Below are 19,625 nucleotides of genomic sequence, written 5' to 3' on the forward strand. Positions count from 1 at the left end.
AATTGTACCGTCTTACTGTGTAGTCCGCCCATAGGCCGCTAGTATATAGGGAAGTACAGTACGCCCTGAAGAGAGTGACCTTGACCTGATTAGAGCATTTAGCGAACCTACGGGCGATCATATTGGCTCTAATAGACAATGCTCTTCGTTCGCGTTCAATGTCTGTATCGTCTTTAAGGTCAGAAGTCACAATATGTCCGAGATATTTAAATTGTGACACTACAGTGAGTACCTCCCCGTTTAATTTTATAGGTGGGACATCGCATGGGCATTTGTTTCTAACCCTAAAGACCATACATTCGCTCTTTCTAACGTTATACTTTAAACCGTGACTATTAGCGTACCGCTCACAGACACCTATCAGTTTAGTGAGCCCACAGGGAGAGGCACTCAGCAGCACCATATCGTCGGCGTAGCTGATATTATTTACGCATACTCCATCAATATGGCACCCGATGCAATTGTCCATTTTCCATTACAAATTGAACAGTAAACTGTAACCGGTTACAGTTTACGGTTCAATTGTAATGGTTAACACTGCCGCGATCCAGATCCGGACAGACCTTATTTTGCGCTGTATATTTCATTTGCTTATTTAATAAACTTAAGTATAGAAACGGATTGCGATACTCTTTTCATTTTTAAAACTGGACCCAGAAAAAACTAACTGGTGTCCTGGCTCTAACTTCTTCTCAGATTTGAGAATTTTAGGTGAATATCTCCGTCACGCTGATATAGGGCAGGGATCACTGGTGGTCATGACCAAACGGCAAACCGCGATCCAGTGTTGGCCGAATGTTAATTTCAATTGACCGTTAACCATTACAATTGAACCGTAAACCGTAGCGGACGGTTACAGTTTACGGTTCAATCTGGGCCGCGACCCACGTCCGGACAGACCTTATTTTGCGCTGTATATTTCATTTGCTTATATAATAAACTCAAGTAGAAACGGATCGCGATGGTCTTTTCATTTTAAAAACCGGACCCCTGAATAAATTAATTGGTTTCCTGGCTCTAAGGTCAAAACCATAGAGGAAACAGTCGAGTACGGTCACGTCTGAAAATATCAATACGGACAAAGTGTCAAAAATACGTGTACACTACTCTAATACGTGGGCCATAAGGTCGTGTATACATGTTTTTGGCACTTCAATCGTGTCGATGTTTTCAGGCGTCACTGTACCTAAGTTTGTATGGAGAAATGTCCACCGGTCTTGCCTCTTAAGTCGATGAGAAATATGCAACTTAAAAAACTGCACCGTATATTTTTACTATACCTATGCTTTCTGGTAAATAAATGCAATAGCGTAAATAAATCATAAATCACAGTGAATCAGAATGCAATTAAACATCTCTTGAACTTGCACTTGCACAGATAAGAACGACAATTATTATTATAACACAAATCTTAATAAAACACGATTAATGATGACTTTCAATACTTAGATGATACATAAAGTTTTGTCAAGTCATGTACTGTACAATATGTTCACACGACCTTATTGCCTATATGTTAAGGTAGTGTATACATAATTTTGTCACTTTGTCCGTATCGATATTTAATGCCTTGAGATACAAAGCAAACTCGAATGAACCCTATAATCATATCGATAAGAAACTAGTTTCATTTTAAAAGGCAATGAATGCAATGCACCTCGGCAGTATGTCGCGCGAGTTAGACCACCCGTCCTTCTTAATACAGTTAGAAAATAACTGTTAGTCTAACTCCCGTGGTATACTGTCGCGCAGTGCTCCTATGCTAAGTACAGAGACTAAGACCAGAGAAAATTTAAAATTGAGGTGGATTGTCACAGTAAATTTACTGCCATCTTTCGACACATGATTAAAACTTTTAGAACGCCATTTAAATTTGATCCTTATTCTTTCACTGATATGTGTTAAATTTAAATTTGTTAACAATATCAAAAAGTGCTGCCATCTTACCGGGCATCGGCTAAAGCCATCGCTCGAAACAATGCCGCCATACCTTTGGCCATTGATCTACTAGATGACGCCACATTTTGATTGATATAACAAATTTAAATTTAACACATATCAGTGAAAGAATAAGGATCAAAGTAAAATGGCGTTCTAAAAGTTTTAATCATGAGTCGAAAGATGGCAGTAAATATATTAACTTATAGTTTCGTCATGTACGTCTGTCTATCCGTTTTTTACTCATTAAAACTTTTACTTATTAGTTTTGTTTTGTGATTATTATCACAAATTATTTTTCATAGCGGGAAATTGCGAACGATTACAAACTACTTACATTATAAAATTTACGATCTTAACACCGCAAATTGACAATTTTTATTTAACAAAGTTTCTCCTTGCAGCCGTTGCTAGGGTAGGTCATTTTACTTTCATTCCCCTGGATTCTCATTCCCCTGGCTAGATATATTACCTATTAGTAAATTCCCAGGAGATTCCGCTTAGCTGTTTCGGCTGTAGACGGAACTTGGCACGAGTTGCATTCACCACAAATGAGATGATAACAAAACAGAATTTTCCTGGGAATTTGCGAATAGGTATGCCCAGGGGAATGAGATTTTTATAGACTGACCCAAGATAAGTTGCGCGCGAAATATGAATTATAATGATATTCCCTATCAACAGAAAAACACGAAAACACGAGAATGTCAAAAAACTCAAACATTGAAAATATAGTTCAGAGAAAAGCCAATCTTTCACACAAAATGAAAAAAAAAAACCTAATCCATCTAAATGCTTTATTTACACATGTATGTTTAGAACCGGACCAAGCTAACTCTGCATGCAATTTTCAATGACAAAGTATGGCAATGGCATCATTAATGTAAATATTACGATTATAATTACACTCCCACACTGTGTTTTAATTGAAGTCGTTGCAAAGTTAGCTTAGACGGGCTCTAGCGTTAATTAAAAGCCCTATTCAGGCTGTTCAAGAACTTGCACACAATATTCGATATGTCTGCAACTGATCGTAAGATCATGAAGATCGTAAAATTCCTAGTCATATCGAAACGTGAAAATATTTGTCTGATTTCCTGAGTCGACGGATCCTCGCTACGTAACTAATATTTACCGTCAAAACATTACACAGGAACATTACAATCTGCCTGGTCTTACGATCGGGCGCCGACAGATACAACAGAGTACAATGAATTCAATCGCATTCGGCGACCGATCGTAATATCACGCAGATCGTGAAGTTCATGCATATCGTGAAAATATTTGTCTCGTTCCCTGAGCCGACGGCGGCGCCCCGCTACGCGAGTAATACCGTCAAAATATTACACAGGAACATTACGATCTGCCTGATCTTATCGATCACCAACAGATACATTGCTAACTACAAAGTACAATGAATTCAGTCGATCTGTCAGCGGCCTATCGTAAGTTCAGGGAGATCGTAAGATTAGGCATATCGAAAAACTTGAAAATGTTGGTTCGTTCCCTGTGTCGACGGTAGGGCTCCTATTTCTGGAAGCTTTGTCCTTGGGGCATCTAAAACAACCTAACTAACCTATTCTATTCTACCTATCTATTAACTATATAACTGATTACCAGTTCGCCGGACGATATCGGCCAGTTATTCGTGATTGTCAGCTTTTGCGAGTAACTGACAGGCCGATATCGTCCGGCGAACTGGTAATTAGTGGGCCCCTTTACGATCTACCTGATCTTACGATCGGTCTCGCCGACAGATACATTGCTACATAACTATACTTAGACTACAGTCAGCATCGAAATTAACGGATCAAACAAGGTGTCAAAAGTTTCTACCATTCTTTTTTTTTTATACTACGTCAGTGGCAAACAAGCATACGGCCCGCCTGATGGTAAGCAGTATCCGTAGCCTATGTACGCCTGCAACTCCAGAGGAGTTACATGCGCATTGCCGACCCTAACCCCCTGCCTCCCCTCGTTGAGCTCGTTACTCACCGGCAGGAACACAACACTATGAGTAGGGTCTAGTGTTATTTGGCTGAGATTTTCTGTAAGGTGGAGGTTGGGCTCTGCTCTAGATCTGGAATGACATCCGCTGTGCTGTGCCCTACCACACAGAGCGAGATGACAATGAATTCACAATGCCCATACCTCTCTTGTGGACGTAGTTTAAGGACGTACCCGGGTCCAAAAACTCTGTAACAGCTTAACAAAATGTGATGGTTCTATATGTAGAACAATTAAGACTGTAAAAGATATACTTATGAACATAAATTTTAGAGATTTATATTAATTTAGAAAAGTTATCCGGAATATCAGATACTTTTGGCGCGTTGTTTCATCTGCTACTATTGATGCTGACTGTACAATGAATTCAGTCGATTGACCAAATCCAAATAACGCATTGAAACGAAAATTGCATGCAAATTCTTGAACCCTAATGGGGCTTAAAACATTCTAGCGATGAGTCAAACCACAAAATCGAAGTCTAGGCTAGATCTAGATCTCCCGCCTGGGAACCTAGATTGGTTTGTCCTTACTATGTCTTTGTCCAGGGAGGGTAAAATGGGGACTGTGCCGCTCCGGGCGTACTCTCCATCGTTCTGTATATAAAATACATAAATAGTTTATATATTACTAGAGCTCGCACATTTTATAATAATTATTAGGTGTATTGTGAGCCATTGAATTAAATGTACTAATTAAAATGTGTTAAATGTGTAATAATTATTTTGAGTATGTACCTAATGATATGAAAACTGGTGTTATATTTTTTTTTTTGTATTTGTATCTGTATCTGTATCTGTATCTGTATCTGTATCTGTATCTGTATCTGTATCTGTATCTGTATCTGTATCTGTATCTGTATCTGTATCTGTATCTGTATCTGTATCTGTATCTGTATCTGTATCTGTATCTGTATCTGTATCTGTATCTGTATCTGTATCTGTATCTGTATCTGTATCTGTATCTGTATCTGTATCTGTATCTGTATCTGTATTTGTATCTGTATCTGTATCTGTATTTGTATTTGAGTTCCACGTCGACCAAGCAGTGACGGCCCTTTAAAGTTCAGTACTAATGCCCGTTGAATCCAGGAAATTCCAGATTCTTTGGGCCGTAATGCTCTGTACCGCATCCTGCGCTCGCACATTTGGTGGCTAGTTTAACATAGATTAATTATAAATAAAGGGCAAAAACCCCTCTCTTATTGAAGAAGAGCAGAGTATATCTTTGATTCCATGAGCGACTACGGGTCTAAAGTCAGGTTAAGCTAACCCTGCAGCTTGTTCAATAGCACAGAGTGTGCAAGTGTAATTTTAAACGTCAGAATTTATTAGAAGTTTGAGGTTTATGGTAACACTTCCACACTCTGTGCTATTGAACACGCTACAGAGTAAGCTTAGCCTGACTCTAACACTATCTTATATTATTATACCTTTAAACGAGCAATTTTTGTATATATATATTTATATGCTGCACATGTAACTTTTGTAACACCTTTTATGTAAACCCTTTTTATGTGCAAATAAATGATTATGAATTATATATTTCAGGAATCTCAGAAACGGCTCTAATGATATCGACGAAATTTGCTCTATGGAGGATTTCGGTGGCGAAAAATCGACCTAGCTAGGTCTTATCTCTAGGAAAATGTGCATTTTTGAGTTTTTATGTGTTTTCCAAGCAAAGCTCGGTCTCCCCAGATATATTGCTTTAATTAACCAACGCTTTTCTTTGCATAGCAGCAGCATCGTTGGCATCCATTTGATTTAAAACTCTATCAATTAATAACTAAAGTTCAAAGTCTAATGCATTTATGATATTTCGTTTGACAGCGTTCTTGGCGCAACTCCAGGGCTTCTCTCTACAATTTATCAAGCATTTATCTGAAAAAACCAGTATTAGTTTACCCCCAATTACATGTAGTTATTACCAATCATAAGATAGCAATTAAACTGGTTTTGAAGCGATGCTAGTGATGGAAGAATAGATGGCGCATGTTGCCAAGCCGCCTGATTTACAAGCGACAACAAGATTTTATTCGCAGAATTCAGGCCACCGCGTTCATGGCAGGCGTCTTAGTAAATAACACGCAGTTATTGGATACTAATATACGTTAATAAGCGCTAAGACCAAGCCTGTCATGTAAAACTGAATGAAGATCAAGTCATCTTATTCATTTATTCTTTTAAAATTATAGCTTCAGTCCAGTGGGACTATTGCGCTAGTATCAAGGTATTAGGAGCTTTAAATACGACTAAAATTGTACGGTTAGTACAAGACAGTGTACGGTGATTTTATCAGCTCTTGTAAAGCGATAGCTGGACTACGGCCGTTGACTCCGAAATGGAAGTTAAACGCGTTTTAAGATTAAGTCTCCATTCACTTCATACTACCACATTAGTTTACTGTATAATAAGCTATCGATATTACACTTTACACGATATTAATGAGCAAAAATAAAGGAATTAATTACGAGACGTGACTATCAAAATGGCGCTCGAACAGGAAGCCCCAAGTCCTTTTTTTCTTTTCCATCTGGCTTTTACTCGCTGCCAATTTGCACAGGGTGAATTCGCCAATGTCGGTGTTGAAAGTTCTTATTGGTCTAACAGAAACCCAACTGTCAACAGTTGACAGATCTGGGGGCCTAACATAAATAATATATTGATATATTCGTGTCATCCACGATAGCGCGCAAATTTGTCAAATTCAACATGTCATGTTAACAACATGACAATAGGAGTCAAGGCACACGTTGTCATCCATCCTGATACTTGTTAGGGTTTCGTAGTCATCCAGAAACCCTTATAGTTCCGCCATGTCCGTCCGTCCGTCCGCGGCTTTACTTCGTGATCATTAGTGCTAGAAAGCTGTAATTTGGTATGGGTACATAAATCATGAATGGGGACAGAACGGTAAAAAAACTACAAAAAGTTTTTTTAGGGTACCTCCCATAAAAAAAAATGTTTTTTTTTTTGTGTTTGTACCCAATGGCGTGGGATATCGTTGGATATGTCCTTCAAAACGAATAAGGGTCTCCTAAAGCCATTTTTTCATAAAGATTATTTTCGGAACTAATCACTCAAAAAAAACATGGGTCCGCTAACCATAAGTACAAAAAATATGAAAAAAAAAATCGTGAAACAAAAGCTTGATGAAGCTTGAGCTTTTAATGAAAACTATAGCGAACAAGATCGATCCAGTCGTTTTTGAGTTATTTCAAAAAGTCTTCTCTTCTTAGTAAAAAGATGTAGGTACAAAGCGCTGCGAAGGTACTCTCGGTTAGATTCAGGGTATGGTACTCGTAAGAGAGACCCCACACGCTATTGTTAACCGTTTTTCTATGTCTGATAAGGATCTTGACCGAATTTTCTTCTTTTTGCATTTTATTCGAGAACGATTATTTCTTCTGCTCTGTACAGCGAGATTTTAAGCCAGGATTTTTGACCACCACACTATTGCTATTTTCTTAGTTTTTATTTTATTTTATTTATTTAAATTTTGATTCCTGTACGTCTCCTCTCATCTCCGCCTCAGTGGATAGGCAGTCTTACCGTGACCGCCAGTTGCCTTACGGCCACCCCACACTAGCGTCTCTTGGCGTCTATTCAGCGCTATGGAATATGGCGTCGCTGCGCAGTTGCGCCAACGTTCGAGCAGCTGTCATAGAGTTGACTGGACGCCGACCATCGGGAGACGTTAGTGTGAGGATCACTCCAAAATCTAATTGCAGCGTCGTAATATTTATGTACAGCCGAGTCAGAAGTAATTGTCATATCATACGGTATCCATAAAGGTTCAAGAGCATGATAAACGCAAGAAAAACAAAGCTTAAAGTCCATATCCTATGTTTAATCCGTAGATGACGTGTTCAGGATGTCATAGTCTCCGATAGCTGATGTCATGTGGGTCGCATAAACAGTGTGTCACAGAACGAAAGGCAAAGAAAGAGACCTATTAACGTTTAGGTCATACTGAGCAACTTTTACTATGAACATAGAGAAATAAGAAGTACATAAAGTGGTCACTCCATACATCAGTTTTGGTACCAAAACGCTTATTCTTATTATTTTCGTAGTCGACATCTAACAACGAGTAGCGGAACTCTCAGTACAACAACAACAACAGTCTCTCGACAATAGATATCGCGACAAACAAAAAGTCTAATGCTCAACGATTTTCCGCTAATATTATAACCAGAGCAACCGGAACTCTATTTTCAACTCCTACGCTTACTCTGGTAGATAAACCAGTTTTAACCTTCGCGCAACTTAAGTGCTTGACACGATTCGCACAGAACCAGCTTTTGTTGTGTTTGCATGAGTTGCGTCTTTAGATAAGAACGATGTGCATTGTTTGAGTGGCGTGCACTTTAATAATCAATATTTAAAGTTTTATTATTTATTATTTAATTTAGTGAAAATCATATAATATGCATATATATATATATAATAAACGCTGATGGTGACTAATGGGACTGGAACCAGTAATGGGATGGTATAGACAAATCCTGTAAAACAAGTATTTACCACCAGTTTTTAATCGCTGGCAGCATTTTACCATAAGAAAGAGCCAAAGAAGATAATTTTTCATTGATGTTTGTTAGTTTAAAAATTAATGGCGCCATTACATCCCATAACCAGAGCAAAAATAATAGTTTTAATTTGTTAATAATATTGAAACCAATTGCAGTAACTTTCATTCAATACATAGAAAACATAAAGGACGAATAGGAAATGCAGGTGTCGGTGAAACATCAAAAATACTCAAAATTTTCCCTTGATTGGTGCCGTTAACATACGTGTTTGTTGCTTTGCACAGTTCTCGAACTACTTAAAGCACTGTCTTCCATCCTCTCTAACACCAGCTCTCTTTTCTTCCGAAGGATCGCTAGGAGTTCAGCGATGATGGTTTCCTCTCGTTCATCCGGTATCATATCCATCTCGTTTTCACTTTAAATTTATATATTCAAGGAAACATGGAAAAAATCAACGCTTCCGGCAAGACCCGAACTTGCGACCTTTCGGAACGCAGGTCCGATCGCTCTTGACCAACTGAGCTACGGATTTTTCGATTCCTTCCTTTTTGTTTACACGTTTATTCGTTAACACTTTTGTGCGATGGTTTTTCTCTTTTAATCGCGTGGAGTTAGAAAGAGACACTGATTTCACGTGGACAAAACCATGCATAATACGCCTGCGGACAAATTTTAAAAGTCCCGTATCAACTTTGAAAAAAACTACACTTATGGGATCAGCTCAATGTACTTTTCTTTCTTTACCTCACTGAACACTAATTTATTTCCTCCATACGTTTCAATCGCGACACTTATAAATGACAACTGTGGGATAATATAAGATAATGCCGCTAGATTCTCTTGGCTTTAATCTAAGTCAATGGTTCCAAAAAAGTACTCGGGCGAAAGGAAATTAATATATTGGTTGCCAAATACCACACGGCGATAGAAATAATGTTAGGAATTGAAGACATCCAATTCATCTTAAAATCTTGGCAAGCATCTAGCCCACTGATCACCCCAACTACAAGCATGTAAGGGCCACTTTGCTAGTCAACTGTATGGAGCTGCTCGACGCAACGTTGGCGCAACTGAGGCTGCGCAGCGACGCCATATTCATTCCATAGCGCTGAATAGACGCCGGCCTCAAAAGACGCTAGTGTGGGGTCGCCGTAAGGCAACTGGTGGTCACGGTTAGACTGCCTATCCACTGAGGCGGAGATGAGAGGAGACGTACGGGAATCAACCAATAGCTGTAATTAGCAATAACAATAGTGTGGTGGTCAAAAATCGTGGCTTCAAATCTCGTTGTACAAAGCAGAAGAAGTAATCGTTCTCGAAAAAATGCAAAAAGAAGAAAATTCGGTCATGGTTCGGTGATAAGTCACACAGAAAAACGGTTAATAATGCGGCGTCTGTTTAGTATCTGAAGTAATTTAATCAATTATCGCAATTAAAATCATCCCAAAGTCTTGGCAAACATCTATAGTTTGGTCAGGGACTGTTTCATTTCGGACATAAGTAGATAGGGAGAATTACTATCTGTGTTTTACTCTACTCCTTGCGTCGTATTCCTCAATATTGAGGGTCTCCAACTGTGTGTCTCTGGCGGTGTGGAGAGCCATGTGAACTGTGAAGTCAAGAGCGGTGCGGATCTGGTAACACCTACGTACTGGACTGCGTCTACGTCCAGGCCTCTTCCCATCTACTTTGTCGGTCATAATCAGCTTTTCGAGGTTGCCACCGTCTTTTCTTGTAATATGACCGAAGTATTCAAAGACTGCGTAGACATTCAGATGGCACTAGAAACTATTACGCTAGTACTAGCACCAAAAGAACCTTTTTTTTCTCATTTACTGACAAATTGGGTTTGCCAGACTTATTACTATAATAAATTTTAAAAAATCTAAGACGGTCAGTATCGTATTCCTCAGATGGTTATCTTAGCGTCTGTTGTATAGGGGTCGCTACGAAACGTTCGGAGTTCGATGCCCGAGTTATTTCTGGCTAGGTCAACACGTTCGCTTGAGATTTGGACGCGATAGTCTTTTGAATTTTGCAAACTGTATTCATTTTGCAAGAGTCTTTGAATGTAGTAGGTATTTAAACTGTCACCGCGGCACAAAATAAACTACATTTAAAAATATTTTCGCTTAAACGGCACAGCCATCGCCATCGTCGAAACCAGCAGACGAATGGAATCTTCTTCGCACGGGTTACATAAAACCTTATTAAATTACACCTAAACCTTCCTCAAAAATCACTCTATTGATAGCTGAAAAGCGCATGAAAATCCGTTCAGTAGTTTTTGAGTTTATAGCGAACTTACAAACAGACAGACGCAGCGGGGGACTTTGTTTTATAAGGTGAAGTCATGGACACAACATTTCGTAACTTGCTCCACATTGTGGAATCAGTTATCTGTGACCTTTAGCCTGTATTTTGTTTATTGGTTTATTTTTAACTTATTGCAACATTACTACAAAAGGCGGACTTAATGTTTTTAGACATTATCATCGTCCAATGTTGGCCGAACGTTAATTAGAATTGACCAATAACAATAATGGAATGAGTGAGGACAAACTACAAAAAAACCGAAGTTTTGAATGTTTGGCATCAAGATAAGATGAGATTACAATTGACGAAATGTAACTAATAGTATCTAAAGACAATTGAAAAAAAAAGAACATCAAAAGTCATATTCATAGTTTTCTCAAAAAGTACTTAACCCTTTTCAAGACATAATACGAATAATCGAATTTCAACTTAAGCATTCCGATAAAAGGTCAAATTAAATTGCACTTTCGGGAAATGTGACTTTGTTGCTGTTGTTGTTGTTTTCAAATAAATCACCAAAGCTGGATTAATTAGAATAGGTACATATTTTTTCGGAAAACCTTATTGAATATTGCGGCCTAGAAAAGGGTTAACTCTTCGGAATGTCAAACTAAGAAAACCAACAATCAGGTAACAGATTGTTTGCGCTTAATTCAAACCTGAATCTGTCATGTCATCTTTCAAATTACAGAGAGACAACCGTATTTCTAGAGACTATTAGTAGGTATCACATACTTAATCACTTAATGATAAAGAACAAAATAAATAGTCGTATAAATAGAATTATGCTGCAACGCACAATTAGTACACGATCGGTCGTTCCGCGGCTACAATGTTTCCTATATTACTTCTCGTTATCATCGGTCTCATCTTTATCTATCTAACAGGCCAATACAATGAGAATTATTGGAGAAAACGCGGTGTAACTTTCTACGAGAAGAACAAAGTTCTCGGCATTTTCTGGGACTTTCTCACCACCGAGAAGGCCTTGTTTGAGGTTCTCAGCGATCTTTACACCAAATACGAAAACGAGCCTGCTGTTGGAATCGGATCTCTCATGACTCCGAGCCTCTTCGTGATCGACCCACAAAACGTCCAGCATATAACGCAGACCGACTCCCAATCCTTCAACCATAGAGGTGTAACCATAAACAAAGGCGATCTGTTGGCTGATAACCTGCTCTTTATGAATGGTCCAAGATGGAAGCTGATGCGACAGAAAATGTCGCCGCTCTTCACTGCGACTAAACTCAAAAACATGTTTTATATTATAGACAAAAGTGCGCAAGATTTCGTGGCATATTTAAAGGAGAATCCAGAGAATTTGAAAGGTAATGGATTTGATACAATGAACGAGTTTTGCAGTGCAGCCATCGCAGCCGCTGTGTTCGGCATCGGTACGGAATCTACATTCAAGTCACCATTCTTAAAGATGGCAAGAGACGCAGTGAGAGTTAACTGGCGAACTAACCTTAGGTTCGCGGTCCTGAATACCAGCGAAACGTTGAGCCGAAGTATAGGTTTGAAGTTGTTTAAAGAGCAAGAACCACTTTTCATTGATGCAATAAAACAAGTGTTAAGAGCTAGGGAAAATGATAATGTTAAAAAGCACGACTTCGCTGATATTTGCGTGAGTCTACAGAAAGCAGGGACTATGAAAGACGATGAGACGGGCCAGGAACTTGAACCGTCAGACGAGCTCCTCGCTGCCCAAGGATTCTTCTACTTCATCGCTGGCGTCGAGCCGACCGCCAGCGGTCTGTTTGGGGCGCTTATCGAGCTGGGCAAAAACCCGGAAATCCTAGAGAAATTGCAGAAAGAAATCGACGAAACTTTTGAGAAGCATAATGGAATCATCACGTACGATGTAATCTCCGAGATGAAATACCTTGATCAAGTCTTAAGTGAAGCTTTAAGAATGCATGCGCCTATAGGCTTCATAGGCAGAAAATGTGTTAGCGATTCAGTGCTTCCCGTTGGGAACATAAAAGTGTCATCAGGCACGAAGATATACATCCCTGTATTCAGCATGCATTACAACCCAAAATTCTTCCCTGAGCCTGAGAAGTTTGATCCGGATAGGTTTTCTGCGGAGAAGAGGACGGGTAGTGAGGTGGCTTACTTGCCGTTCGGAAAGGGAGCGCGGATTTGTATAGGGATGCGGTACGCACGGCTGCAGGTGCTGACGGGGCTGTTGCACCTGCTGCGGCACTACCGCGTGCTGGCCCACCGCACCCCCGCCAAGAGGAAGTACGCGAAGGGACAGTTCCAGTTAAGACAGATCGATACCGATATTGAACTGATACCGAGAGACATATAGGTAGAGCAAGGATACCAACGGATGGATCTTTGAAGGGAATGCACTGATTGAGGGTGTTGTATAATATTATTTATTTATTTATTAAAGTTCCATACATTAAATTTATCGCCAAGTTACAAAATCTGACTGTTTAGCCAAAAATTGCTTATTTACAGCCTAATTAGACTAATTCACTAATTTGGTATGTTACAATATTGTACACAATACACATGTTACATTAAAGTTTCTTTTTAACCGACTTCAAGATTTCAAAAGCAGGAGGTTATCAATTCGGTGTGTATGTTTTTTTTTGTTTTTTTTTTTTAATGTTTGTTACTTCATAACTCCGTCATTTCTGAACCGATTTTGAAAATTATTTTTTTGTTTTAATCTATATATATATAGATTGGTCCCATTTTTGTCAAAACTCAGTTCTGATGATGGGATCCATGAGGCATATAGTGATCTTAGTATTTTCATCATCAAATCAAGCATTTACATTTGTAGAAGTGACATTTGATGAAGCGAAACTGCTGATGATGAACAGAATGGAACTTTTCAATGCCGCATAGTTCACGTTTGGCAATTTGTTCTCTTCGCATGTTTGTGAAGCAGTTAGGTTTTCAAGGTACATTTTTGTCAAGCTAGAGTTTTGATGATGGATTCCATGAGGAATTGAGGGTACTTCTCAACTCTTTTAAGCAAACTTATAGCCATTTTTAATATTATTTCATGTATGGTGTGAAATAATTTATTTTAAATATAATCGAGTACCCTATTGCGGGTAATTTACCAGTCTTTTTAATTTCATTGTATGAAATCCAAAATCAACAATAATCTTTCTTTCACCGTTCTACCTCATTGAAGTCGGTTTTTTTTCTTAAAAATTATTTAAAATACCTATATTCATGGTTGTTAGATGACAAGAGGCATTTGTTTATACAGTGTGTAAATCAAATACAGACGATAAATTAAATCAGATATAGAATTAATCCGTTTAGTCATTAACTAAGAAGTTTTTTTAAGTTACACTTAATCGAGACCCCGTAATGTTACCGACCAGCAATGTACTGCAAACACTACGAGGAATAACATGACATTACACGAGCGTTGACAGTTACTTTAAAAAGCTCGTATCTCGTAGCTTTTATGTGTTGTTACATTGCGGCTGGAATTATTTTGTTTCATTAATATTTTCACTGCAATTTAAGCAAAATTTTCTCAATATACTTCTAGGGCATGCACCCAGAGAATTATGTCAAGCAGCTAGTGTTAACCTTCGAGGGTTTTAGAGCCTTTACGAGTTGGTGTGGTGAGACATTTATTTGTTTTACGAGGGTTTTATTGATACCCAAGCAAGCGACGGATTAAAAAACTGTATTTTTAAGCATAATTATTTTTTACCACACCAACTGGTAAAGGCCCTCTTGATAGTTCGAAAACGAATGAGAAAGTTGCATTTTATCCACATGTGAGCAAAGTAATCAGATACAAATTTTGAGTTGTTTCCTTATGTTAGCTAGTAGTATAGACTTCTAAATGATGATTTTGAATGATAATGACTTGATTTTGTTTGATATTAAACAATTAGTATTTTACTTGCTTTGGTGTGGTGAAATTTTTTGTGTTTCGGCTCGGTGGCAAACTTTGTTTAATCGTGCTTTGAAACCTTCGCAACGCTCATGATTTGAAAAATAACTACATATTAGTTGGTGTCACTGTACTTACTGATTACGGAAGGATACATTTATCAACTACTTTATATAACTATGTAAGTACCTACCTAATATATTTATAATGTAAGACATGGGTCATTTGGTCATTTCATAGGTTAAATACGACTAGAAATGTGTCACCGATAACTGTACTTGCATATTGATAAGACGATTTCTGCTACATGGATGTTTATATGAAATAAATACCTAGTTAAATATTACCGAAGAGAACATTAACATCATATACCTACAAATCGAATTATCCACAACTCAGTGACGCTTGTGTTGTGGGTAGCTATATAATATACTTATAAGAAATATAGCGTCTAAATCATTGTATAATAAAAAACAAAAACAGTTTAACTAGGTAATATGAGTATTTATTTTTTACATCTTGTGATATAATAACGAATTCGTCTCCAACTTTCAATGCATTGCAGAACCATGATAAACACTTTCAAGAAATTACATAAATAATGATTCGTTTTGAAAGCAATGTTTTGTTGAATAACCTTTTACCCCTTGCAAATATTGTTCCTCAGAAATAATTTAAAGACTTTCGACACTCACCTCCCGAAACCTCTCGCGCATGAGAGGAGGCCTGTGCCCAGCAGTGGGACGTACCTATATATGCTGAATTATTTATATTATACCTATAAAGTTAGCAAAACTTTGTCTGACCAGGAAAAAACAACAAACACTTTAAGTGGCTTTCCATCAACGAAGGGTCTTTTTCTGATGAAAGGGGTCCTTATGCACATGGAACAAAAGGACCCTTTTATGATGGAAAGCCACTTATGGTTAGAGTACACTAACAAATTCGAACAATCATTATTCGACCCATAATTAGGTGTAGCCAAAGCTTATTCTGTCTGTCTAAGGATGAGCTCAATATCGTAATCGGTCCGTCTCATCTGGAACTGTCCCTTGGCATACTTCCTCGCGGCTGGGTCGCGGTGGGACAGAACGCGGAAGTGCTGCAGCAGGTGGAGCAGCCCCGCCAGCACCTGCAGCCGCGCGTACCGCATCCCGATGCACACCCGCGCACCCTTCCCGAACGGCAAGTAAGCCATCTCACTACTACTCTTATTTTCTGAAGAAAACCTCTCCGGATCAAACTTCTCAGGCTCTGGGAAGTACTTAGGGTCAAAATGAAAGTCGAAAATAGGTATGTACAACTTTGTGCCTTTAGACACTTTGATGTTACCAACTGGGAGCACTGAATCGTTTGTACATATTCTGTTTATGAAGCCTACAGGCGTCTGTATTCTTAGAGTTTCACTAAAAACTTGATCTAAGTACTTCATCTCAGAGATGACCTCGTAAGTGAGTTTGCCGTGTTTTTCGAGAGTTTCATCGATTTCCTTCTGCAGTTTCCTTTGGATTTCTGGGTGTTTTCCAAGCTCAGTGAGAGCACCAAACAGGGCGCTGGCTGTTGGTTCGACCCCGGCAATGTAGAAGAAGAAACCTTGGGCAGCAAGAATCTCGTCAGTGGGCTCCAATTCTTCGCCCGTTTCTATATCCTTCATAACTCCAGACTTCCGCAGACTCAAGCAGATATCGGTAAAGTAATGCTTCTTAATTTCATCTTTTTCTGCAGCTCTAAACATCTGTTTCACGACGCCAATGAAGAAAGGTTCCTGTTCTTTAAAGAACTTCAAACCCACAGCTTTGCTTATTGAATCACTTAAATTAGCGACCGCATATCTAAGGTGAGTAAACCAACTGAGTGTAAAAGCGTCTCTAGCCATCTTCAGAAACGGTGACTCGAAGGAAAAATCCGTCCTAATCCCGAAGATTGCTGCCGCGATGGCTGCGGAACAGAACTCACTGGCCCTGTCAAACCCGTTTCCTTTCAACTTCTGTGGATTCTGCTTCAAATGCTCCACGAAATCTTGCGCAGTTTTGTCCAAAATATGGTACATATTACGTAATTTAGCCGCAGTGAAAAATGGTGTTAATTTCTGTCGCATCAACTTCCACCTAGGTCCATTCATGAAAAGCACGTTGTCTCCTAGCACATCGCCTTCATTTATTAGGGGTCCTCTGTAGCTGAAGGATTGGAAATCCGTATGCATGACGTGCTGGACGTTCTGCGGGTCCATGATGTAGAGACTCGGTGTCATTAGCGAACCGATGCCCACGGCAGGCTCATTTTCGTATTTCTTGTATATTTCACTGAGGATTTCAAACACAGCTTTGTCGGTGGTGAGAAAGTCCCAGAAAATTCCGAAAACTTTATTTTTGTCGTAGAAAGCGACGCCGCGTTTCCTCCAATAGTTTTCATTGTATTTGCCTCTGAGATATAGGAAGGTTAACGCGAAAACAACAATAAGTAATATTATCGAGTACATTGTTTACAAGAATAACGAGGAAAGTGATAATTTTATATCAGTGTTCCTAGGCGGGTACCGAACGTCAACTAACTACGCGTTTAGATTGCATATAATTTATAGAAGTAGGAACTTGAGCATTTCTTAATGAAAGTGGGGGGAGTAAATACAGTGAGCATGCACTTTAATCTCACGCGATGCCGCTTGGCTCATATTCATATATTTATTGCATCCATGGTAGGTACACAGGTGTAACATAATAATCTGTTTCACATGGGCCCTGATAGGGCACGGAAATTATCTTAAAACTTACATTAATTATCTTAAATCTTACATTAATTGTTACAGTTTATGTCAAGAATATCAATACCTATATAATGTTAATTTCAAGCTTAAATTAATAATTGAAAATGAGACATGTCTAATAAATACACTAAACTACAAGATAATTACAATTTTATCATTCAAAACATCATTAAGCTTATAATAGCACTTATTTATTAAAAATTCCTTCAACTGCTTATTGAATAGCGTTTCTGATATTTGCAATTTAATGACGTCGCGGATTTTATTATAAATTTTGATTCAAAATTTATGTAGCTTTAGTACAGAACTTGTCGGTGGCGCCAGGTTATTCTTAAATCTACTTTCAAAACGTCGAGGACGGTCGCCAATTTTTGGAAAGAATTCCAAGTATTTCCTGACAAATCTGCAGATTTCTAAAATGTAAATTGATGTTATAAATCGTCAAAATTTTGTATTTTATAAAGTAGGGTCTACAATTGTTGGAGACTTTAGTGTAGGCTAGTATTCGTACGCACTTTTTTGAAGAACAAATAGATCATTTATGTCAGTACTGTTTCCCCAAATAATTATCCCGTAACTGAGCCATGAGGACGCATAGGCGTAGTAGGATCCTCTCTCTCGATTGCTCCTTGAGTCATACAAAGCTTATCTCATACCCTAACCACGAGAATCCCGAAAAGCAATTTTTTTCTTGTGACCATCCCCAAAAAGGAAAGGGGAAAAGATGGCTTAGTACAGCGTCTCTTAACCTATGGTCTGCGGACCTCTGGGGACACCACAGTCTCACCTATGTACCATTTAACTACTAAAAATCTCGTAATCACTACGCTTACTAAGCACAGCTAACATAACGAGAAAACCACATAGGTACCTCTGTAAAAATGCATTTTCTTCTCTTGTATATATTTAAAAAAAATACAGAAACAGATTACAAATGGAATTCAATTTGTGAGTGCAACTTAGTAGTAGTAGTAACATCAGCCCAAATATCACCAATTTAGTTACGATGAAGCACCAACCTTACATTAGCGTACTTTTTTGTATTTGCAATACTAAAATAAATGGTCTGAAATGTATTGTTGTTGTTTTTTATGTTGTTTTTTAAGTGGTCCATGGACTTGTACTTGATTTCCTACGGTCCTTGGAAGGAATAAAGTTAAGAACCGCTGGTTAGTACGATCCAAGGGACAATCGTGCCATGCAGCACGGCCTAATACAAACGTGTGAAAAGTGCATACTGCTCCTTACATTTTATTATTATTATTTAAACTTTATTGCACAAGTACAAGTATAACGTATAATAGGCGGACTTAATGCCTTGAGGCATTCTCTACCACTGGGCCAAACAGAAATTTGCTAAGGTGGGTGCAGTGTGAAAAAATATATTCCAAAATTAAATACTACTAAGCCAGTATACAAACTAATAGGTAATATATATAATACTTTTATAAACTACACAAATTATCGTTATAAATACATATATAAATTAATTACATAATATAAATAAATAAATAAATTGATTTTATTTCAGGCAAGCACCCATATAAAATAACGTTATACATAGAATTCACAATTTAAAATGGCACAAAAGTGTAAAAAGTAAAGTAATTACAATTTCGAATAAAATAAATAAACTAAAATAACTACTTTCGGTTCGCATCCTGATGCAGAGACAGCCAAAACCTACAGATTGGACTGTGCAAATCTTCACTAATCGTGGCTAGGATACAGTTCCCAGAGCTGCGCAGCCTACTCCAAAAGGACGCCACTCTAGACCGAATTACGGCAAAGAAATCGGGGACACGAGCTTCCGCAAACATACTCGACGCACTACACCACCTTGGCAACTTCATCAGGATTCTGAAGGCGTCGTTATATTGAACCCTTAGGGTGTTAATTGCTTTCCTGGTGAAGTTGGTCCAAAGTTGCCCTGTGTAGAAGCTTTGACAGTATGCTCTAAAAAGGGTCACTTTGACCTCGTCAGAGCATCTGCCAAACCTGCGCGCGAGCATGTTTTTTTTTTTTTTTTTTTTTTTTTTTTTTTTTTTTTTTTTTTTTTTTTTTTTTTTTTTTTTTTTTTTTTTTTTTTTTTTTTTTACTGTCTACCTCCACATGGATCGGAGCCTATTTAATCAAGTTTCGCATTCATTCCAGTTCTCGCTATTTTGCTTCTC

At 38.3% G+C, this 19,625-nt stretch overlaps 3 protein-coding genes across 9 annotated transcripts in view; 1 reads left to right on the forward strand and 2 right to left on the reverse strand.

Annotated features, from left to right (window-relative positions):
* LOC133530640 (uncharacterized) overlaps positions 1-19,625 on the reverse strand; it is a 40,391-nt gene that overhangs the window by 5,863 nt on the left and 14,903 nt on the right. For 4 of the 7 annotated variants that reach the window (XM_061868653.1, XM_061868650.1, XM_061868651.1 and 1 more), the window contains exon 3: positions 4,479-4,541. The exons of 1 other annotated variant lie outside the window; for it this stretch is intronic. In XM_061868653.1, coding sequence (XP_061724637.1) covers positions 4,479-4,541 — 63 coding nt within the window. Of the gene's footprint in view, positions 1-4,478; positions 4,542-8,746; positions 9,280-19,625 lie in introns of those variants that run through there. 2 more of the 7 variants (XM_061868656.1, XM_061868657.1) reach the window with 2 other exon arrangements.
* On the forward strand, positions 11,595-15,304 carry LOC133530622 (cytochrome P450 6B5-like). The gene has a single exon (XM_061868625.1). It carries the CDS (start codon positions 11,631-11,633, stop codon positions 13,116-13,118), a length of 1,488 nt encoding a protein of 495 aa, XP_061724609.1. The 5' UTR covers positions 11,595-11,630; the 3' UTR covers positions 13,119-15,304.
* Positions 15,167-17,625, reverse strand: LOC133530621 (cytochrome P450 6B5-like). The gene has a single exon (XM_061868624.1). The coding sequence runs from the start codon at positions 17,164-17,166 to the stop codon at positions 15,676-15,678; it is 1,491 nt and encodes a 496-aa protein (XP_061724608.1). The 5' UTR covers positions 17,167-17,625; the 3' UTR covers positions 15,167-15,675.

This window comes from Cydia pomonella, chromosome 23 (assembly GCF_033807575.1).
Source record: "Cydia pomonella isolate Wapato2018A chromosome 23, ilCydPomo1, whole genome shotgun sequence".
Taxonomy (NCBI): Eukaryota; Metazoa; Arthropoda; class Insecta; order Lepidoptera; family Tortricidae; genus Cydia; species Cydia pomonella.

Coding starts and splice junctions, on each gene's coding strand:
- LOC133530622 (XM_061868625.1), top strand. CDS start 11,631: ATGTTTCCTATATTACTTCTCGTTATCATCGGTCTCATCTTTATCTAT.
- LOC133530621 (XM_061868624.1), bottom strand. CDS start 17,166: ATGTACTCGATAATATTACTTATTGTTGTTTTCGCGTTAACCTTCCTA.